This window comes from Stomoxys calcitrans, chromosome 4 (assembly GCF_963082655.1).
Source record: "Stomoxys calcitrans chromosome 4, idStoCalc2.1, whole genome shotgun sequence".
NCBI classification, from domain to species: Eukaryota; Metazoa; Arthropoda; class Insecta; order Diptera; family Muscidae; genus Stomoxys; species Stomoxys calcitrans.
The window spans coordinates 7,311,383-7,335,224 of record NC_081555.1 but is presented as its reverse complement, the minus strand read 5'-3'; the positions used below and the strand labels follow the sequence as shown (position 1 = coordinate 7,335,224).

The 23,842-nt window shown below is 36.4% G+C and overlaps 3 protein-coding genes across 3 annotated transcripts; 2 read left to right on the top strand and 1 right to left on the bottom strand.

Annotated features, from left to right (window-relative positions):
• The first annotated feature begins 7,502 nt into the window (after positions 1-7,502).
• Positions 7,503-10,200, top strand: LOC106090568 (kinesin-like protein KIF20B). Its single transcript, XM_013256803.2, has 2 exons — positions 7,503-7,675; positions 7,747-10,200. Exons 1-2 carry the CDS (start codon positions 7,611-7,613, stop codon positions 9,344-9,346), a joined length of 1,665 nt encoding a protein of 554 aa, XP_013112257.2. The 5' UTR covers positions 7,503-7,610; the 3' UTR covers positions 9,347-10,200.
• Positions 10,201-10,356: 156 nt separating this feature from the next.
• LOC106090569 (protein SREK1IP1) lies at positions 10,357-11,288 on the bottom strand. Its single transcript, XM_013256804.2, has 2 exons — positions 11,066-11,288; positions 10,357-10,996 (listed from the first exon to the last, which is right to left on the bottom strand). The coding sequence occupies exons 1-2, from the start codon at positions 11,168-11,170 to the stop codon at positions 10,496-10,498; spliced, it is 606 nt and encodes a 201-aa protein (XP_013112258.1). The 5' UTR covers positions 11,171-11,288; the 3' UTR covers positions 10,357-10,495.
• A 2,321-nt stretch (positions 11,289-13,609) lies between these two features.
• On the top strand, positions 13,610-20,276 carry LOC106090562 (myotubularin-related protein 10-B). The gene is made up of 2 exons (XM_013256800.2): positions 13,610-16,645; positions 19,285-20,276. Exon 1 carries the CDS (start codon positions 14,195-14,197, stop codon positions 16,571-16,573), a length of 2,379 nt encoding a protein of 792 aa, XP_013112254.2. The 5' UTR covers positions 13,610-14,194; the 3' UTR covers positions 16,574-16,645; positions 19,285-20,276.
• Positions 20,277-23,842: the final 3,566 nt, after the last annotated feature.

Below are 23,842 nucleotides of genomic sequence, written 5' to 3'. Positions count from 1 at the left end.
AAAACAATTATTTTTTTAATTGAAAATAGAAAAAAAAGCAATCACTCTAAATGAAAAAAAAAAACATAATCAATTAAAAAATTATTCAATCAATTAATTTTTTATGGGAAATTTTTTTTATTCCAATCAAATTTTTAATTGACAATTTTTTCTGTGTAAGTTCAAAAAATATAGTATCTCCTGATGAGGTTGAAATAAAGCCAACGAAATGTTGAGAAATAACTTTTTTTCATTGAATCAGTTATTTAATGACCAATACAGCCCTTAGAATCACTCTTTTTGTACTGATACCCTCAGTAGATGGCGTTGCCGGTTAAGAAAAATTATTCATCGAAGCAAACATCCGGATATATTGGAATACTTTTGCGCCTTATTGCATTATGACTTGCCAGCAATTAAAATCAACAAACATTTTAATTTATGGCCAAATTGCCAAATTTGAAAAAATATATGAAATTCAAAACTTTTCTACTTTCATGTAAAAATTATTTTTTTTTTGTAATTATAGATAAAACGCAAAAAAGTATGAACCTTATAAAGTGTTTATACTTGTTTATAACATACACATAAGAGTTTATATTCTCAAGTTTTTTTTTTTTAAACCGGCATAGGCTTCGGTTGCTTCTCTTTGTTTACACATGTAAATAGTTTTTATTTATAATTTTGTAAACGTGAGTAATGTCTCATCATCCCCAAATAAGAACCAAACGTTGATCTCTGATCATCATGGACGCCGTTTCATTCAGAAATGACGTTCTGTGCTGCTGTGTAGGGGCGGTGGTTTTGAGCAGCGCCACGCTTGTTGTTTATTTATTTTTATATTTTTAATGAAATCAAAAACAGAAATACTAGACGTTAAACGACCCCATGCCAAATTTGTAGGTAAGGGGCTTTAAAGCCTTATTAAAGGCCTTTAAAAAAAACAATACAAAGGAAAAACGAATAAAAGTACGTTAAATTCGTCTGGGCCGTATTTCATGACTTGCAACGTCCAAATGGTACAAAACGTTTGTTTAGAAAACTACTTTTTTAAACAATATGAACAATACTAGGCATCGACGTAAAAGGTAATAAAATTAAGCCCAGTCAAACTTAACAAAATTTTATTTATTTTTTTTTTTTTAGAAAAGCTTTAAAAAGCCCAATAACTTGCGATTGTTCACATCCGCTAAATCACACAGAAGGTGTTCTATAGTCTCTTCTTCTTCGATGTCCTCACAGCTTCTGCAAAATCGTTACTGGCAACCTTCAGTCTGGTAGCATGTTTTCCGATTGGACAGTGACCAGTCATGATGGACACAATGACTGAAACGTCTGTTCTAGCCAATGACAGCAAAGCTGTAGACCTCTTCAAGTCTAGATAAGGCCACATAGTTCTGGAATGCCATCTATCATTTGTTGTCCTTCGGGCCTGGTCCTGAAAACTTAGCTTACATGTCGCTAGAGGCATACCCACAGATTCCAGTATCCCTGAAATGTATTTGGTAGGTCCTAGTCTCGCAAGCTCGTCCGCTTTACAATTCCCTTGGATATCTCTTTGGCCCGTCACCCAGAACAGGTGAATTTTGAAAGGTTCAGCCATCTCATTGAGAGATCTCCGACAATCGAGGGCAGTTTTTGTGTTCAGAAATACGTTCTCCAGGGATTTACTGGCCGCCTGGCTGTCTGAGAAGATATTAATGCCAATTGTCGTAATGACATTATATCTTACCCATTCCACCACTTTCTTACACACTGCAGTGGTCGAGTAACCTTTTCGATATGACCAGTTCTAGATCTTTAGAGTAAACCCCAAAGCCCAACTGGTCGTTTAGTTTGAAACCACCACTTCTGAAGCGCCGTCCACCAGACCACAACACCATACAGCATCATAGGTCTGACAACTGCAGTATATACCTAATGCATGACACGCGATCTAAACCCCCAACTTTTGCCAATGGCTCTCTTGCAGGTGTATAGGGCAAGAATTGCCTTTCCAAAAAGGTTGGATTTGAAGTTCAATTTATATAAAAAAATGTCCGCTAAAGTTTTATACGAATAAATTGGTATTGACAGGATTCCCTTATAGAATGTTAGGTCACTTGCGAAAACATAAAGTTGATAGGCCCCTCGAACATCATTCGGGATGTCAAATCTGCCGATTGAAAATGTCATTAAATAGGAGAAACGTAAACAAAGAATGAATGTTAAAAGAGAACAAGTTGACATCCTCAATGTCAAGAATTAAAAAAATCTAATGTCGATTGATCGTTTGGTTTAACCTTCTTCAGTGAATCCTGTGGCATTAATAACACTTTTTTTAAATTGTGATGTTTTTTAGTTAAAATAAATATAAATTCATGATATGGGAAGAATTATTATTTATTTTTGCCTATTCCTCTTTGTGCTTTTCATTTTTTTAGGTAGAGAAAAAAAGGTATCGATTTCTGTTAACAAGAATTTAGAGAATAACATAATCGTCAGTGTAAACGACAAATTTAACTAAACGAGTTTCGTTAAAGTAAAGTTAAAGAATTGCGGTACTGAGCTCAACTAAGTTCCGGCAGAGGCAGTCCTGCGTGTATCCACGCTACTCTTGTCATCTGTTCACCTGTCTGTGAATTAAAACCTTGCAAATGAATTAGAGATGAATACGCACCATACTGCACCAATAAATGATGTAATCTTATCCTACAGACTCTAAATCGTATCCAGTTTGACAGAAACTGTACGTTTTGAGTTCTGTTAAAACTTCCATTATGCACGCAATATTACACTGATACGGCTGCCATAAAAACCGATTTCCGATATGACTTTTGCCCATGAACATTCCACTAAGGAACAGGGGCAAACTTCTCACATATCAATGAGTGCAGTCCGAATCAAGTTTGAGCTCAATAATACGGGGCCTCCTTTTTATTGCCGAGTCCGAACGGCGTGCCGCAGTGCGACACCTCTTTGGAGAGAAGTTTTACATGGCATAGTGCCTTACAAATGTTGCCAGCATTAGTAGGGGAAAATCGCCGCTAAAAATTTTTTGTGATGGTCTCGCCAGGATTCGAACCCAGGCGTTCATGCTAACCTCTGCGCTACGGTGAGCCCCTATAGAGATTATATTTTTTCTATAAAACGCATACTACACCCAGAGAAAAATTTATACTAAACGTACTCATTTCAGTACCATACGGTATTGATAGTAAAGCAACACCGTATTGTACAAAAATACAATACCGGATGAACCACAAAATGATTAGTACCGTTTGGTACTAGCCTTATTACGGCACTGGTAATGATTTTAATGCCAACCTGTTATTAGTTTTAGCACCAGACCCTTATTGGTTTTAGTACCAAACCGTTATTTATAACTTCACCCCTTATTGAAAAAAAAACCATTGAAAATTTTAATCTAATTAAATTTCGATTATTTATGCTAATAATAACAAAATAATGTTGCACCGTGACCAACCTCAATTCTTTGTATTCAACAGTTGATTCCATATCCATCGATTCCCAGAAGTGGTTTTCATATGAATACACCAACACAGCATTGCTTTCCACATAATGGACTATCATGATTTAGAATGTCCTTAGAATTTGTAAAATTCCGATTTTCTCCGCTTTCGAGTATTTGAACAGGTTTTTACGCACTCGAAACATTTTATTTATTTCTTTAACAAATATTTTATATTTGTCTGGTATTGAATTGATACCAAATGGTATTAAAAATCCTTGCCAATTACGCGAACAAAATAATACCAAGCGGTATTGGTAAATACCGTAATTTTTCTACTAGGGTATATTCGTATTAAATGAAAGACCTTGCTGCTGAATACAAAGCAGTTCATATAAAAACAATACGTCTGAAGGGTTACCGAAAGCGATCGCACGTTAGGTTACATAAGATACGACCATCTGGATTTCAGTTCAAACTCTTTATTTTTCGTTAAATGAACTTAGGCCTATAAATGGCCCAGGCCTGCCATGCAAGACTCTGGCACGACGTGAGTCGTGTGTGTCTAGCAGTATAGCAGGGAGTATGGGTCTGGTTTATTAGAATGTTCTCAAACAAATTCATGAATATTAAGTGGAATTTTCACCCTTTCAAAGATAAGCGTTCCCATTTTTGGTACAATTAACTAATCAATCTTTTTGTAGTTGTATTTGTATTTGTAACTCGTCAACTTTAAAGTAAACAAATTTATATCTTTACCTTTATTGTCCACCGTCTGTTACATTTAACAAATACCCCATCTCACCGCACCCCACTTATAATTTTGTGTGTCTTCTGTTTTTCTTCACAAAATGTGGTTATTTTAAGAAGGTCAACCGGTTTTTGTTTTTTAATCTCCTCCATTGAGCGGTCTTCCAGAACTCTTTCGCGCCAATGCTTTATGAAGCTTGGAACGACAAAACAGAAAAAGCACATGACGGACGGAAGGTTCTTTAAATAACAAGGCGGAAAGTGAACTTTTGTTTTTGTGTTTTTATTTTATTTTTATATTTCTCCCCTTTGGTGTTTATAATTCATGGTACTCTATAAATAGTAATTTAATTTAAGGTCAATGATCAAGTTGTAAAGAAACTTGCTCAACTAACCACCACCATCAGGTAGAATAATAAGTTTATGGTTTGTTTGTTTTATTTTCGTAATCTAGAATTTTGTTTATTTACAGCAAATGTTTAACAAAATTCGATAGTTTTTTTTTTTTTGAATGATAATTCTTTGGAGTTCTGGAAGAAATTATAAAAACAAATTGACAAAATTTAATTTCATAGAAAATTTTAAAATTAAATGTTATTTTTGTAGCTCATTTTTGTGGTACTTATTCTACATCCTATGAAAATGGCATATGTGATGCTAAAAGACCACTGTGGTAAAAAATTAATTAAACTGTTGTTTTGTCATTGAGATTTTTGTAGTGTTTAAAAAAAGTAATCACGAAAAACATGGGTTTTCAACGGTGAAAAACGATATATATTCATTAACTGGTAGTAGCAGTTGCCCAACAACAAAATATTGAGTGCACTATCTGTCAAAAGCAGCAAATAGTGCAACTCTGATTTTGTGTAAGTAACTAGTTTGTGCCATTTCTTGTTGTTTATGTGGGTATGGTTCTTAACTATAATACACACACACAACCAATATTCGTTAAACAGATAGTGCACTTCGCGAGAAAAAATTGTACTCAGCTGTTTACGGTACACTACCTGGTAGTTATGTCATGATAGGACCAGGTTTATTTGACAGGTTTCCTTTATGGAACTGTCTAATAAACCTATTGTAAAACTTCTTTAAGTTTTGTGAATAATGCAATTAAAAGAAAAGAATTAAAAAAATGTTGGTTGTTTTTCTAAGGTTTTTCGACAGCTATTCCGAAAGCTAAACAGAATACTTTGCTTTATTTGACAATTGCAGCTATAACAGAGAATAATGCTAGCTATGTTTTATTTGCCCATTAAGGGGATTGTCTCGCTTAATCTGTATGCAGGATTCACTAATAGAAGGTTAGGTCACTTGCGAAAACATAAAGGCCTCGTGAGCATCATTAAGGATGTCAAATCTGCCGATTGAAAATGTATATCAAATAGGAGAAAACCTAAACAAAGAATGAATGTAAAAAGAGAACCAGGTGACATCCTCAAGGCCAAGTACTGCCAAAAATTAAAAAAAAAATGTCGGCTGATCGCCTGTCTTAACCTTTCTTTCAGTGAATCCTTGTTTGTATGGAGAAAAACGTTATCCCCGTTTGCTATCGCCGTTTATTAAAACATATGGTGTCATCATTCAATCTGAATGACAAAACGCAACATACGCAACATATTTATTCAATGATTAAAAGTTCTGGAATGCAAAAATTGCTTAGGATTTTAATAAAATCACATTCCAAAACTCCGAGAAACATTTATTTAAAATTAATATGAATTATTTTGTTTGTTTTGTGAAAATTTGACTATTTTATATACGTGTCAGTGCTGCCAACGTTTAAAGTACAAACCATTTAGCGGGAAGCTAGCGAATCCACTAGAATGAAAACAAAAAACGACCCAGTTGTTAGAGATAGATTTGAGAAATAAAATTTTGAACAACATTTTGACAAAAATAAATAAAAAGGCATTGAGTTGGGCCGGGTGGAACTTTGGATACCCATCACCTCGAATATATACGTTAACAAACGTTCGTCATAATACGTTGGATAATGCATCATTTATTAACCCATAGCAGCTACGTCGAAATATGGTCCCATTTGGAACAAACTTGGCATGGACTTCGAGGGGTCTGATACAATTTATTGTTTAAGATTATAAAACAGAATATTAGTCAATATGGTCAATATGCTACATACATTTAAATATAGTTCGATCTCCATCATATTCGGGAAGGATATGTAAGGGTCTAATACAAAACATTGCATCTTATATAGGCCTAATAACTTAAATCGGGAGATAGGCATATATGGTAGCTAAATCCAAATAGCTAATTGTGCCATAATTCAGCCAAATTGGGCAAAAAATGCATTTATTATGGGCCCAAGAGCTTAAATCAAGAGATCGGTGTATATGGAGGCCGATCTGTGCACGGATATTAAAACATCTCACTGAGCCCAATTTCATTGAAATCGGATAATAAACTCATTTTTATGGGCCCACAAACTTAATTAGGGAAATCGGTATATATGGCAGCTATACCCAAATATAGCCCCATCTTGACCATACTTTGTGCGAATATGGAGGAACCTAGCAAAATTTATAGTACTAATGTTGAGCGAAATCGGCTATTAAATTCATCTTTTTTGGGCTTAAAATTTTAAATCGGAAGATCGGTATATTTGGCAGCTATATCCAAATCTAGATCGATCTGGCCGTATTGAACTGTCGGTCTATTTGGGAGCTATATCAAGATTTAGTCCTATATAGCCCATCTTTGAATTTAACCTTTCAGCTCAATATCTTAATTTTCAAAGACTAGCGTATTTCAAGAGACAGACAGACATGGCTAGATCGTCTTAGATTTTTAGGACGATCAAGAATATATCTACTTTATAGGATTGAAGATGAATACTTGCTATGTTGCAAACGGAATGACAAAATGAATATAGCCCCATCCTTCGGTGGTGGGTATAAAAAAGACAATCCCATGGCAGCTGGTTGTACGTACCAGATTGACCCGATGGGGTCCTTATTCGACGAGGGCTCCCGCCTCAGTGTATAACACACTGCTACAACAAAAACAACCAAAAATTTGTATCATTTGTATAGAAAATGTTTTTGAAAATTTGAATCTTTATTTTATTTTCAAAGAAATTTTTAATTTTTTATAAAAGTTACGTTAATTTTTTACTATTATTTTAAGGCTTCATTCAGTTTTGTGAATACGGCCGTTAAAACAAAATATTCAATATCATCGTGAAAAGGGACCTTGTGAATTTAATGATAATTCTGATGAACTCTCTTTGTGTTCTTGTCACAAAACAGCTGATCCTTGTTTTCCTTTGTTTATCTATTTCCCAAGCAGTGAAGTGATAAATTAAAAAAAAAATTAATATACAGCAAAAAATAGTGTGCTTTTAAAGGACATGATCTATTGTTTATCATAGATTTCAAACGTGCCTATTGTTAATAATGTGCCAATCATGAGTAATTTTAGCTTCGATTTGGATGGAACCACTGATGAGGACTTTTTTGGAGCACTTAAAAAGTAAGTACCGGTATCTAATGAAATATTTACAATAGAAATGCTAAAATCTTACATTTTGACACATTATGCAGTCCCTCATCAAAATTACAAAAGTTATTTGCTGACGATGCATCTCAGGATGAAACAGAACACTCCTTAAAATACAAACGGCCCAAGGCCAATGATTTGAACATGACACCCAAAGCTGAAACAACAGCGCCAACAAGCGCTGCTGGTAGTCATCCACCGCCAGCTCCTCTCATGGCAAAAGTGGTTACAGCATATCTCCAGGGCATGTTACAGGGTAAAGTGGGTTTAGCGTTAACTACGAATGTAGTGGACAATCTTATCCTTTATAAATCCAAAAACCAAGTTTTGGTAACACTATTGCTTGAGAAAGATTTCCAAGTGTTATTTAAACAGAATAAATATTGGCAATTTTATGATGACCAACAGCAGTATTGGAGTTTTAGCTTTGAAAATGATACTGATGAAGATGATTTCCGCCAAAATGTATTGAAGATGGGCCATAAGTTCAAAGAAAACGAAGAACAAGCTATTGACAAGCAGGAGATTCGAGATATTGCCGGTATTACGAACAGTAACCAAGACAGCAAGGAAGAAGAAAGTAAAATAGATTTACCAAAAATCCCTGCAAAACAAGAGTCCAAAGAAAATAAGAACGCTCTAATACAACGTATGGCCCGAATGGGACAACCATTGCCAAAACTTTCTAATAATCCCACACAAACCACAACAGAGTTTAGCGATTCATCAGATACAGAAGTCATAAATATGCCTTTACCGGCCAAACCAGTAATTGCTCCCAGAAATAAAGTGGCTACTTTGAAAAACAACCACCAAATATGCAATACATTCAACTCTTCAATGTATCCCTCCAGTGCCATGGAGGCCCAATATATGCAAATGTTGTTAACCGAACAAAGAACGCAGGGATCGGAACTACGCATAAATGTCTCCAAGCTAGAAACTAAAATAGAAAAAGTGCTGGATAAACTGGATTTAATGGATAGATCAACAACAGGAGGAGATTCGAAAGAAAAACGTCATAAGGATGATGAAATTTTGGAGTTGGAAGAAAAGATTTTAAATCTCAAGAAAGAGAACAGAAAGCTTAAACAATTGTCCGAGCAAAGAAACGAGCAAGAATCTTATGAACAAAAATCAAAGGAAATTCTACTAGAATTTCAAGATGATTTGGAAGAACTGAATATGGGCAATTTGAAAAATCTAAAGGCTGTAGTTAGCAACTCCTTGGATAATATAAAAGATACACAAAACAAATATAAGGATTTGCAAAGAAAATGGCAAGAGAATGAGGACAGGATAAGAGATAAACAAAAAATAATTGAATCAGCAAATGCCGAACATGAAATAAAGCTGAAACAACTAAAGGATCAAAATCAGAAATTAAAAGATAGCAATGATGAAATGGGCAAACTTGTAGCAAACCATGAACAAACTATAGAAAATCTTAAGAAAGATTTTGAAAATGAAAGTAAAAATAAGCAAAATGCTACTGATGCGTTAGTAAAATCCATAATGAATAACCTATATGGCGATATATGCAATAAACTAGAAGCCACAAATCTGGAAAACCAGGATGTAATTTTAAACATTGTGGCCTCATGTATAAAACAGCAGACCCTAAAGAGTTTACAGAAGTCTTAAAAGAGAGTTTGAAAAGAAAATGTTTCATTAAAAAATCAATTATTTTGAAACCCTGGAAGCAAGAGATATGGAAATTTCTCCACATTCCCAAAACGATAAATGAAGACAACCTTTTGTTATGGAGAAAAAAAATCAAAATAATATTTATTTAATGTTCATAGTTCACAAATATTAGTGTGTGTGTATATATATATATATATATTCCTTGATATTTATGGTCATTTCCACCAAAATGTAATTTCATTATTATTGTGTGGTCAATTGTCCACATGTAAATTATTATTAAAACATAATAGAATTATCTTTCTTGTGTCATTAGATTATCGTCAACACTTTCAACCTTATGTTTTTGTTCATATATTTTTGTTTATTTGGTTGCACATAAACCACGTCCCATTTAGTCTTTAAATTAAGAGATATTTAAGGACAATAAATCTATTTTATAAGTACAACTTTAATATAATTCTTTATCTTCTTCTTTTAAATCTCTTTTTTTCGAAAATCGTAGTATTTTCTACTTTAATGTCGTTTATCGGTGGCAAATAATTCTATGACTATATTTTTTAGGGTTAATGGTCTTGTTCATATTTATCTTTATACGAAAGAATCTATAGATCTGATTAAAGCAGTAAGTTACAGTTCTTTAGGGCTATACCTTTCATTAAGTTTTTGTAAATCGGTTTATAAATGTGTGTGTGTGTGTACGTATATAATGTTCTGCTGTAAGATTCTTTTTAATTTCAATTCATAAATTCGATTTCGTCTCTTTATGAAATCAAAGTTTAGAACAAATTAAAAACAAAAGAAAAAACGGTGGCTTCTCTAGACCTATGGATAAAGAACACTTAAATCAATTGTCTACAGTCTTTATAAATGCTAAACGGTTGCCGTAATAGGTTTTTTATATATATAAAATTTATAATAAAAGGCGAGTTTCAGTTTAAATCACCTAAGACTTTCAAGGACTCAGAATAAATCTCGTACCCGAGCTGATAAAAAGGCTTGTGACAAATGAAACTCGCAATTACTAATATTTTGGTGCACATAACTTTCTCGGAGAGATGTGCATCATCTACATGGTAAATACATATGTACTTAATTAGCTACTTAGGCTTTAAACTAAGAAAAATGTTCTTTTGTTACTGCACTTTAATCCGAAGAGGAATCCTCTTCAGAGTCGCTGGTAGATTCAGTGGTCTTATAGCGTCGGCGTTTGACCTTGGTTTTCTTGCGTCTCATATTGGGGGTGTCGGCCTTACGCTTGTACTTTCCCTTCTTCTTAAGCTTACGTCCGTTTTCATCGGATTCACTTGTCGAGGACTCCTCATTGTCACTAGAATCTGATTCGGTACTGCTATCACTTGAGGAAGACGAGGTTAGGGAGGATGAATCGGAACTGGAAGATTTGGAGTCGCCACGTTTCTTATGCTTCTTTGCTTTACTGCTGCGCTTCTTTTTGCTTTTATGCTTGTGGTCTTTCTTTTTAGATTTCTTCGGCTTGGCAGCAGATTTTTTCTTTGCCTTTAGAAGCTCCGCCTCCTTCTCTTTCAACTCCTTCATTCGCAGCTCAGTCAATGGAGTCAAATAGTCCAATTCGGAATCGGAACTAGTACTTTCAACATCCAATAAAATCTCTTTGTTCGGATCCACCTACAAACGAATGAAGAAAATCAATAATTTCTCCACGTTTCACCACACAATAGATTTAAGCACTCTCACCTTGATAAAATTGCGGCACTGAAAAGTTAGATGGCCGGCATAGCCACATTTTTTACACGCCGCTCTGGCCGACTCCTTATTGGGATTCGTCAGCGGAAAGCTCATTTTAAAGTAATTTGTTCTCTAGGCTCTATTAAATTAATAAACAATTATACAACCGACCGCCAGATTAGCTGGCTTTCTTTGTAGCAAAATAAACAAATTTATGTGGCGATTACCAGCTGATAACAATGAATTTGGCACAAGGCATAAGAAAGTGGTACTAAAAAAAATATAATCTCATCTCTGTTCCGTCTCTGTCAGTAGCAGATCGCTAGCAGCTGTTAGTGATACCTCATCACTTAAGGCCAAAATAGAATGAGCGCGTTGAGCTTTGTTTAACTTTTGCGCTTTGCTTTTGTGAAATTTATTTGAATGAGCTCGTTGAGCTTTGTTTTGAACGCAGCATTGCAAAAATGCACTCTGCGCACAAATTCCACAAAAGCAACGCCCAAAAGTTAAAGTATTTTCAACTTTGACGCCTGAAAGCAAGCGTCATTCTTTGCTGCCATACGTGAAGAAGTGTTTTTAGTCATAAAAGTTAAAAATTGTTTAAGACCATGTTTCCACTTGGAGCAAATCCTGATTTGCGACGAAACTTCGGAAATCTCGTGTTTTGGAACGAGGTTTCCCATACATTTTTGATGGGAGTAAATCTACTTATTTGGGGAGATTTGCAGCAAATCTCCTTCCAAATTCAAATGCAACACTGCGTATGCATTGAACACCGGTTAAAAAAACCCCATATGTATACATACGCACACAAATTTCTTTGTGTGTGTTCGTTAAACGTCGATCAGCTTGATGGCAACACGTAAATGCACTGATTTCGTTATAAATATGAAATATTTTTTAAAATTGTTATATATAGTGAATTGCACAATATCTATAGAATTAAATCACATCTAAATAGTAAATTTTATCATCATTATCATCATCAGAATTTTAATTATTTAACACTCTTCAAATTCAGCGCTGTTGCTGTTGATATATTTTACGAATACACTAACAAACACACAGGAAAATAAACAGCTGATAACATTATCCTACAAAATATTGTAAAATACGTCAGAAAAATTCAAAAATATAGATAAAGAACATATATTAGGTTTTTTTTCTATTCAAACATGCTTTTTTTTATTGAATTTACCAGATATGGTCTGAATGTCGGGTTTTTAGGTTTTCGACTATCAAAGTTGTAAACGTCGAAAACGCCATATACTTGTATAAAACGTATAAAAAGTAGTAAACGTCATAAGCATCAAAATTGCTCCGCTTCTTGTTGTTGCCATATTCATAAATTCACAAAAATTGAATCTAATTGTACGACTTCCTAATTATTTTTCTATTCTGTCAAAAACTAGACTAACTAGATCATGTAGATTTACTTTAAGGCTTCTGGGTGGTAGATATCTATACACAATATGTCATCACAGTCAGCTCGGCATTCACCTCACGCATATTTTTAGTGAACAATATGGCTTCACTCTACGGTGCTTCGACTTCTTATCCCTCAATTCCACAAATGACTGCCGATGACACAGATAATTCGCGACCCAGCTTTTCAGGCTTGGCTGGAGAGACGTGTTGGATATGTCATCAAATAGTTTAGCATGGCTGACCGTGTCGAATGCCTTCGATAGATCCAGTGCCACGAGAACCGTCTTATCACAAAGCCTTGGCTGATTGAAGTCACGGCAAATGTGTGCGGTGATGGCATGCAAACAAGTTGTCTTCTATGCAGTCTTCGTAATCCATGTTGATGCTCGGCGAATGGAAATTCTCCTACGAGCCTCGGAAGGGGTAATACCTCAATCATCTTTGCTACTGGCCAGAGAAGGGAGATCGGTCAGTATGACTCCCCCAAACTTGGGTCCTTTCCAGGCTTCAGTAGCGGGATCACTCTGCCCATTTTTCAGACAACGGGAACTATAAGAGTGTTCAAAGACAGGTTGAGGACAGTAGTAACGTACTCTACTTCCGTCGGGGCCCAGCGCCACGAATGACATTCGTAACTTTGCCCACAGTAAATTTAATGGCTCTCCTGCTTGCCCTATCACACTCGGGATGCACAATAAATTTACGGCTGAAAAACCTGGCGCATCTCCTCGGATCAGTCACGGTTACTGCGCCAAAAGTGACTGAGGTCCTGCCATCCCGTCTACCGGGGTTCGAGAGTGACTTAACAGTAACCCACAGTTTGCCTACACCGGTGCCTAAGTTACATTGCTCCAAGTGTTTCAGCCACAAATTCCGCCTATGTTCGTTAACTACCCTGTTTATTTCCAGATTCAATTCGTTGATTCTAGGGTAAGTGGGGTCCGTACACCGAATCCCATCACGCTCGTCTGAAAATCGGAACAGGGCTGTAATTACAAATATGCGCCCTAAATTAAACGTAACGTCTGGCAATTTGTTATAGCGTATATAGCTGAGACAGACGTAGCAGCGTACATAGCTTTACGCGATCATTTAGTTTATTAGTCTTTTTGTGGTCTTACGACGTTCACGTTCCAACAACAACAACAAATTCCTTTAATTCATTTTTACTTATTTTATATTGTGCTGAAAGTTAAAAATTAATAACTCCATGTAAATGGGAGGGTTGGTAAACAAACATACCATCTATCCATCTATAACAAATGAGTGTCGTTAAACAGTCATCCAAGCATAGATACGAGACTGCACAATAACAACAACAACGAAAATAATGTATTAAAATTTTCGGGATAGCAGCAAAATTGAAAAATTATTGTCAGAGGTGGGTGAGCGGAGGGTCGTCGGTGGATAATCAACATCATCATCATCACCACCAACGAAAAAAGTCAATTTCTTTTGTCGTTGGCACAACCGCAAATTTGTTGCCCTCAAGTATTGCCTATTATTTGCTTTAAAACTTAGAAGGCATTAGATTCTGCTGTGCGTGCCCACCGCCTGGCTGCCTATCTTCGAAATAAGGGCGTTTGCATTTGTTGACCGGATATAAGCGTTAATTATTTATGCTGTCAACGTCGTTGCTTGTAGCCATTACAAACTGAGCTAAGGAACTTGTTTATATACAGCAAAGAGAACAATAACAACGGCCTAGTTATGACGTCTGCGTCCGACCATCGTAAACGTAACACCTTCACCAGTTATGTTGCTCCCCCAGCGGGCGATGTTTCTTCTTTGGCCCCAGACGATGAATGGTGCTTACCGGGTGATATGCGGGACGTGCACTTGGCTAAACCCCGTTTGTTGCCTAACGAATTGGTTGTGGCCTCTGCGCCGGCCTTTCTGTATCCTGCAATTTCTCCTATTGACACCAGCCTAGATGCGGAAGATGTTAAGGGTTCTAAAGAGGCAGTCTTTGGCCTGTTGAGTGTAACGAATTTCAAGTTGGCCTTTGTTCCTCTGCAAAGAGAGAGCTCTTTGTCAACTATATCCTCCTTGGCGCAGGAGCATTTACTGTTGTCGCGCAACGACATAACGCTAAACAACATCGATCAAATATATCAGATAGCAGAGACGGGAAAGGCTGTAAGTGCTTTACCGGGTAACGTTGGCAGGCGGAAAAAGAAACTTGATGGTCAACAGAAACCAATGAGTGGACGTATTGCTGCTTTGCATATAATTTGTAAAAACTTCAGGCTTTTGAAATTTGCTTTTCAATATTCCAAAGGAGGCCGGGATTGGGGAAAACAAATTACATCGGCGCTTGGGCGATTTGCTTTTCCCACACGACATGATTTAAGTTTTGCCTATTGCTACCAAGAACCATACTATTCGACACTTTCGAAGTCTGCCGTTAGTATGTATATGACCAAAAATGACTGGGCACGGGAACTCATCAGATGTGGTACTTCCAATTGGCAGGTGATTAGTTCGGAATCCGAACCTTTGTTACAGCATACCAGACTTTCGTCACGTTACACCTTGCCGCCACACTTTGTTATTCCAAAGGCTTGTGAGGTGGAAAAATTCTTGAATTTGTCTTTGGCTTTCTGTGATTCTCGTGCTGCTTTTTGGGTTTACGGCTATGGAAACGCTTCGCTGGTGCGCCTTGCCGAATTAAAACCTAGTAACCAACAGGACACTACCAGAGAAGAGAATGTAATGCTGGAAATTGTACGAGCTGCAAATGATCGCAAATCGATTCATTTATTGCAGCTAACTGATCGATTGCCATCTATACTCGATGTCCAAAAAGCCTACGAAAAGCTTAGGCGCGTTTGTGCTCCGGAAAGCCCTCAACATTTTTCGGTGGAAGACTCCAAGTTCTTAATATTGCTCGAGAAATCGAATTGGTTGTTTTATGTTTCCTTATGCTTGCGCTATTCATGCGAGGCGGCTGACAAGCTGAAAGAAGGCTGGACTTGTGTTCTGCAGGAATCGAATGGCCGCGATTTGTGCTGTGTTGTGTCCTCTCTGACGCAAATCATTCTTGATCCATTCTATCGCACCATTGATGGTTTTCAATCGTTGATACAAAAAGAATGGATTGCTCTTGAGCATCCTTTTCAACGACGGTTGGGTCAAATACGACAGATTGCTGATTCCAATGGGCCACAAGAAGAAAGTCCCGTGTTTTTGTTATTTTTGGACAGTGTATGGCAACTTCTACAGCAATTTCCGGAAGAGTTTGAATTTTCTCAGACATATTTAACAACGCTGTGGGATTCGTGTTTCATGCCCATATTTGACACCTTCCAGTTTGATTGCAATTCCGATCGCTTTAGAGCAGTAAAAGACCAGCAACTGATATTACGACCCGTCTGGGATTGGTCTGAACAATTTCTGGATAAAGATAAACTTTTCTTTAGCAATCCTTTTTACCAAAAGCAAAAAACAGAAGTGCCCTGTCGTAGGTCAATGGCTATCCCAGCCGGCGGCATAATGTTACCCGGTTTAGCACGACCACCACCTCCAAATTTACTCAGTCAACAACGATCAACTATAAGCCCTGCCAATTTTGTTGCACAATCTTCCATACCAAAGGATCGTTATATACAACCGGATCATCGTATGCCTTCTTTGGCGATATGGGAACAATGCTATTATCGCTGGATGCCTATACTGGAAATAAAACGCGGTGGCTTCCCCCAAGTAGAACTGCAACATCGTCTACTGTTAAGCAATATTTCCAAATTACAAAGATGTCTGGACTTGCAGGAGTTTGATGACTTGCCGGATATTTACTATGAATTGACAAAGGAACCAAAGCCTATGGCAGAGCAACAGCCCCAACAACAAGTACCCATAACACCAGAACTAATTGATGGGGTAGAACGTCGTCGCCGTGTCTCTTTGCCTGCCACCGCTGTAGCAGCTTTAACACAAGACGGAGTTTGCAGCGTCTTACCCGAAATTTCATCGTTCTTTCCATTTAGTGTTAATACCGGAGAAACGCAACAATTGAATGACATATTGTCGAGTAGCCATGAATTCTTATTGGAAGGATCTATAATGGATCGTTTATCAATTGCTTAGCCTTAAATTTGAGAACTATATGCTAAAGATATCAAGGATTTTAGCAAAGAAATCTGTCAGCAAGAAAATAAGGTAAGACCTTTAAAATTACAAAGATCATTAAACCTTGGCTCCTCCTCCCATCCTAAATGTTATTAACCATTTAGTGCTGCCGATAATTTTCAAGAAATGCATACAACTCTTATCTACAATAATTTCTTATCGATCCATAAGAGATCAATTCAGGTTCATAGCAGATTCCAGTCTGCTTTGAGTCGTCAAGTTCATTGTTTCTTTCTAATATGGGACAGAAAACTTTTTCTTGAATGGTGGTATTCACCATATAAGGTGAACTTAGGTTAGCTTATGTTGAAAAGAGTATGTGGATTCTTAACTGTCCCATGCCATTACATACGCCTTAGACAGTAAGCGGTTTGTTGTGTACTCTTGATTCGAAAAGTATCTCTGGTTTTCGTGGCGCTAACAAAACCTTTAATGGTTTTCCATTCTGTGCCCCTAAGCTGGTTCAAGTCTTGTATCGTAATCCTACCTGAGAGCCGGGGTCTGTTAGCTGACATTGAATAGGAAATTCCAACACCCCATCATCCTCTTCACATGCCATACATACGCTGTCGTTTTCCGCACCTATTCTACAACAGCGCGCCTGTAGTCCGATCTGACCCGTAATGCCATACTAACCTCCTTCCTGTAATCACACAGATCTGTGCTTAAAGTTACAGCCTGTGTGATGCTTAGTTATCTCGCTCGCGCAGTGGGAACATGATTGCCATTGGTTATTTAAAAGCACCACCACCTTATCATATCGAGCATCATAGGCAGTCGGTATTTAAGCAAGAGCCGATGCCACTTAGTCTTTCACTGAAACTCCCCACTCAATGGCGCGGCTGCAGTTGCAGCCACTCACATTCCAGTATGCGGAACATGTCCACGCGACCAGTATTCAAAAAACAATGAAGCCTTAAACAAGTAAAACCAAAACCGTTCTAAGTTGGGCCGGGCCGAATCATGGGTACCCACCACCATGGATTCTGCTAAAAATGTATACAAACTATATATTTATACATATATAACTGAACTTTTATTTAGGAACTGAACAAGGATAATCGAGATACCGGTTTATTTAGGATATCAGGTTATAGACTGATTCGGACCGTACTTGGCACAGATGTTGGAAGTCGTAGCAGAACACCGCATGCAAAATTTCAGCTAAATCGCACAAAAATTGTTTGGGCTACAGAATCGGTCTCGTTAGGGAGATCGGTTTATATGGGAGGTATATCAGATTATGGACCGTACATGACACAGTTGTGGGAAGTCATAACAGATCACCACATGCAAAATTTCTGCCAAATCGGACAAAAAGTTTGGCTTGTAAAGGCTCAAAAAGTCAAAATGGGAGATTAGTTTATATGAGAGCTATATCCGGTTATAGAATGATTTGGACCGTACTGAGCACAGCTGTTTAAAGTCATAACAGAACATCACATGGAAAATGTCAGCCAAATCGGAAGAAAATGGCGGCTCCCAGGGGATCAAGAAGTCAAATCGGGAGATTGGTTCATATGGGAGATATATTAGGTTATAAACCGATTCGGACCGTGCCAAGCAGAATAGTTGGAAATATTAACAAAACATTACATGCAAAATTTCAGCCAAATCGGTCAAAAATTGAGGCTTGTAAGGGCTCAAGAAGTCAAATCATCGGGAGATCGGCTTATATGAGAGATGTATGAAGTTATAAACCGATTCGAACCAAACTTGGCACAGTTGTTGGAAGTCATTGCAGAATATTATATGCAAATTTTTAGCTAAATCGGCTTCCAGGGGCTCAAGAAGTCATGTCGGGTGATAGGTTTATATGGGACCTATAGGAGGTTATAGACCGATTTGGACCGTACTTGTCACAGTTGTCAGACAAAAATTGCGGCTTGTAAGGGCTCAAGAAGTCAATCGGGATATCAGTCTTTATGGGACCTATATCAGGTTATAAACTGATTTGGAAGAGAACACCGCCCCATTTAGCTGAAAAATTCCGCTAAATCGGACAAAATTTGCGGCTTGTAAGGGCTCAAGAAGTCAAATCGGGAGATCGGTCTTATGGGACCTATATCAGATTATAAACCGATTTGAAACGTACTTGTCACAGTTGTTGGATGTCATAACGGAACACCACAGGCAAAATTTCAGCTAAATTGGACTAAAATTGCGGCTTGTAAGGGCTCAAGAAGTCAAATCGGGAGATCCGTTTATATGGGAACTCTATCCAAATCTTAACCTCTAAAGGCCTATCTTACAATGAAAAACTTATATAGTTTACCATTTTGCAAACCCATGGTGGCCAGCGTTCATCACCCATCACTCAGTACCTGATCCATTAATCTCTTCTGCAATCATATAGGAAACAGCCCAATATTCTTCCTTAAGAAAATCCTGAACACTTTAAAAAATATTAGTATTTATAAAGATTCTGTATCTATTATAAAGTTTTGGAATTGTTTCCTAGATTTTTTTAACCTGTTTACATCTTTCGTGAATGTTATGATAAACACCCGTACCTTCTTGAAATCGAGTACTTGCTGGTCTTACAAAATAAGTGGTACTTCTCTTTGTTATTTATGATGTTTAGATGTTGTTTGTAGGAAAGATAACTCAATTTCGAGTTAAATTTGATATTAATCTGTATATGGTATTGTTTTCTTTTTTAATTGCAGATCATTTGTTACCTGTTTACTTGTTATAAATCGGTGTAAAAATATACATATATTATACTAGTTACTGCTACTACACCATTAATACATACATACAATATGTTTGTCATAAGCCAAAATAATAACAAATTAATAACAAAATACATAGAGAAAACGATATATTATTACTACTACTACTACTAAAACTAGGCTTCTGCTTAACAAAAGAAAAATATATATATATATATTCCAAGATAGATACATATATATATGAACTGGATAGCTAAAATCAAATAAAGAGACAACGCCTAAACTATTCCCATTATAATGGTATAACTTTTATTCTATAATAGGAACAAAACAAGTATTAAAATCTACTTTTTTTTACAAATGTATTCAAAATTTTACTACTTAAAAAATTGCAATTTTTTTTAATAATAATTAGGCTTTAGTAAAGCAAGCATATGTTATATTCCACGGAGAAGGCATTGCGATAAACAATAGCGTTTCCAAAATCAAGTTTTTCATCGATTACGGTCTTGAAAAACAAACTCCAAAAATAAAAAAAATATATATATTTTTTATACATGAAAAATAATTCGAAAAGAGCTATAAAAATAAGTATTAAGTTTTTTTTTTAATGAAAGAGAAAAAAGCAGTTTAGTTTTTGAATACGGGGCAATCCATTTGCTTTGATATTTTAATCTTTGACTAATAATTTTTAACAAGAAATCAAACCCTATTAAATATCGTTTTAATGCTAATATATATTACATGTAATACCTTTGTTAATGTTTTTTAAAATAATTTTTTTTTAATATAAGTTTGAAATTAAACAAAACCCACACACACCCATACCCTTACACAAGAAAACAAAATACGTATTTATTACATAAAATAAAACTATTATTCTTATTATTATATGAAATATACATGAAATGTATAATAAACGAAAAATATCAAACAACTTGTATGCGAAGTGAGATGAGAAATTTTAATAAACCTCATATATAAAATTAAGAGTGTTTTATTTATGACAGAATCTATGGGTCCGTCGTCGAGTAACAAACACCATTGAACAAAGAAATTGATTTTTTATACTATATTTTCATTTCATTTATTCAATCTTACTTTGTGTTAAAAAAAATGTGGGATGATTTTGTTTGTCTTATTTACGCATACATTATCTGATTCATCATTTTCTGTTTATGCCACAAATAGAATGTGGTAGCTGGCTTTCTCTGAACACAATCATCAGTACGTACCAAATTGACCCCGACGGTTGTACGTACTGCATTGACCCGATGCACATTGATGGCACTTGTATGGGAAGAGGTGACATAAATAGTAAACACTGAGATAGTGGCTTGAAATAGTGTGAGTTCGTGCCAGGGATAGAATTTAAAATACACAAAATGGTGTTGATCCTCTCACTATGACCCGCAAAATTCGGAGCTATATGTATAATTTTTCTCCGATTTTCGTCTATGTGATAACAAAACCCAAAGGTTTGCTTCAATTTGAAATTTTGCCCTTACTATACTGTCATTATCTTCTGTCGCCATTTTGTTTGCGTATGCTTGCTGTGGACTAAATCGGTTCAGATTTAGATTGTCCGATATAGGTAAAGAATCTTATTCCGATTTAAAAAAAAGTAAATATACAGTATTAAATTAGTGATGCAAGCTATCTTTTGAAAAATACTTAACAACTTAATTCATTTTATCTAATAAATCAAGTACATAAATGCCAATTTGCAAATTTTGCCCATGAACATTCCACTAAGGAACAGGGGCAAACATCTCACATATCAATGATCTCACATACCTATTCAAGTTAAAGCTCAGTGATAAGGGGCCTCCTTTTTATAGCCGATTCCGAACGGCGTGCCTCAGTGTGACACCTCTTTCGAGAGAAGTTTTACATGGCAAAGCACCTCACAAATGTTGCCAGCATTAAGATGGGAAAAACACCGCTGAAATTTTTTTTCTGATGGTCTCGCCAGGATTCGAACCCAGGCGTTCAGCGTCATAGGCGGAGATGCTAACCTCTGCGCTACGGTAGCCTACTAATAATTCAAGTACAGATTCAGATAAATTATGTTTGATTTCAAAAGGCAGTTTTCTTTGTGCTGTAACAAAAGGGTCCGAACTTAGAAGCAGTCGGTTTAGAAGATCTGTGTTTATCAATTTTTTATACCCACCACCGTAGAATTGGTATATTCATTTAGTCATTCCGTTTCCAACACATCGAAATATCAATTTCCGACCCTACAAAGTATATAAATTTCGGATCGTCGTAAAATTCTAAGATGATTTAACGATGTCCATGTGTCTGTCCGTCTGCTGTAATCACTATACAGCTTTCAAAAATTGAGATATTCGAGCTGAAATTTGGCACAGGTACGTCTTTTGAATGCACGCTGGTTAAGTTCTTGAACGGGCCAAATCGGACCATATTTGGATACAGCTGCTATATAGACCAGTCTGCCGATAAGGCTCTAATGCCCATACATGCTTCATTTTTTTTATCAGATTTTGCTGAAATTTGAAACAGTGGGTTATATTAAGCCTCCCGATACCTGACATAAATATGGTTCAGATCGGACTGAGCCCTTACTAGCCGAAATTTTTGTCCGATTTGGCTGAAATTTTACATGTGATATTCTCTTATGACTTCCAACAACTTTGTCATGTAAGGTCCAAAATCTGATATAGTCATTACAACTCTAAATCTTTATTGAGAAATTCCCAATTTATATTGAACAAGTCAGAGCGTGCCAAGTTTGGCCGGGCCGAATCTTATATACCCTCCACCATGGATAGCATTTGTTGAGTTCTTTGCGCGGCATCTCTTTTTAGGCAAACAAAGAATAATGAATAAGGACTGTTATGCTATTGGAGCTATATCAAGTTATAGTTCGATTCGGACTGAATTGAATGCTAAACATTGTAGAAGTCATTGTGTAATATTTCAATCCATTCGGATACGAATTGCACCTAGTAGGGGCTTAAGAAGCAACATCGAAAAATCGGTTTATATGGAAACTGTACCAAGCTATAGATCGATTCAGACCATATTTCAAATGTATGGAAGAAGTCGTTGGACAAAGTTTCAGCCAAATTGGATGATAACTGCGCCCTCTAGAGGCTCAAGAAGTCACGATCCCAGATCGGTTTATATGGCTGCTATATCAGGTTATGTACCGATTTGCGCCATACTAAGCACAGTTCTTGGAAGTCATAACAAAACACATCATGCTAAATTTCAGCCAAATCGGATGAGAATGGCGCCCTCTAGCGGCTCAAGTAGTCAAGATCCAAGATCGGTTTATATGGTAGCTATACCAGGTTATTAACCGATTTAAATCGTACTTAGCAAAGTGGTTGGAAATGACACCAAAACACCACGTGCAAAATTACCGCTAAATCGGATAAGAATTACGCCCTCTAAAAGCTGAAGAAGTCAAGACCCAAAATCGGTCTATATAGCAGCTATATAAGGTTATGAATCGATTTGAACCATACTTAGCATAGTTGTTGGAAGTTATAACGAGACAACTTATACAGAATTTCATTCAAATCGGACGAGAATTGCGCTCTCCAGAGGCTCAAGAATTCAAGACCCAAGTTCGGTTCATATGGCAGCTATATCAAAACATGGACCGATTTGGCCCATTGACAATCCCAACCGACCTACACTAATAGAAAGTATTCGTGCAAAATTTCAAGTGCCTAGCTTTACTCCTTCGAAAGTTAGCGTGCTTTCGACAGACGGACATGGCTAGATCGACTTAAAAATGTCATGACGATCAAGAATTTATATACTTTATGGGGTCTTAGACGCATATTTCGAGGTGTTACAAACAGAATGACAAAATTAGTATACCCCCATGCTATGGTGGAGGGTATAAAAATAATCGAAACTTAATCGCTAATTTAATGTGATCTACACGATTTATTCATGAGATGTTTCGCATTATCGCATTAAAAAATATGATCGCATTCCTTCTTCGTCCGCTAGTAGTAAAATGTACTGTATTTTTAAACTATTTAATAAATTTGTGCACTAAAATCGCGATATCACTTTTTTGATTTTTGCCAATGGGCGCCACCACTGTGCCATGGAGTCCGTCATCGGCAAAGACTGCCGTCTCAGTGTAAAATACACTGCTAAAACAATAACCATCACGTCCCATAGCTATGTTGATAACAAAGAGAGAGAAACGAAATGGTATTATTATTTTTTTTTTTTTTGAAATACCTATGACCAATGACAAAGATAATTTCTAGAATCCCTCACAAAAAGAGTCTCATAATTTTTAATCATAAATCGTTATAATGATACTGGTGGCGTTACCTAAAGCCAAAAAAAATACAACAAACCCAGAAATGAGGATTAAATGGCAAAGGATTTATACTGAAAAACTAGCTCAGGTAAAGCCTTACAAGTTCCAATGGGCACACGATCTCATACCAAAGCAAAAGAAAGTTAGTTAGAAAGTTAGGGCACAGGAGTTGCTACGCTTGCATCGGCATGGTAAATTTCCGAGCATCGTGTTCTCTGACGAGAAACATTGGCT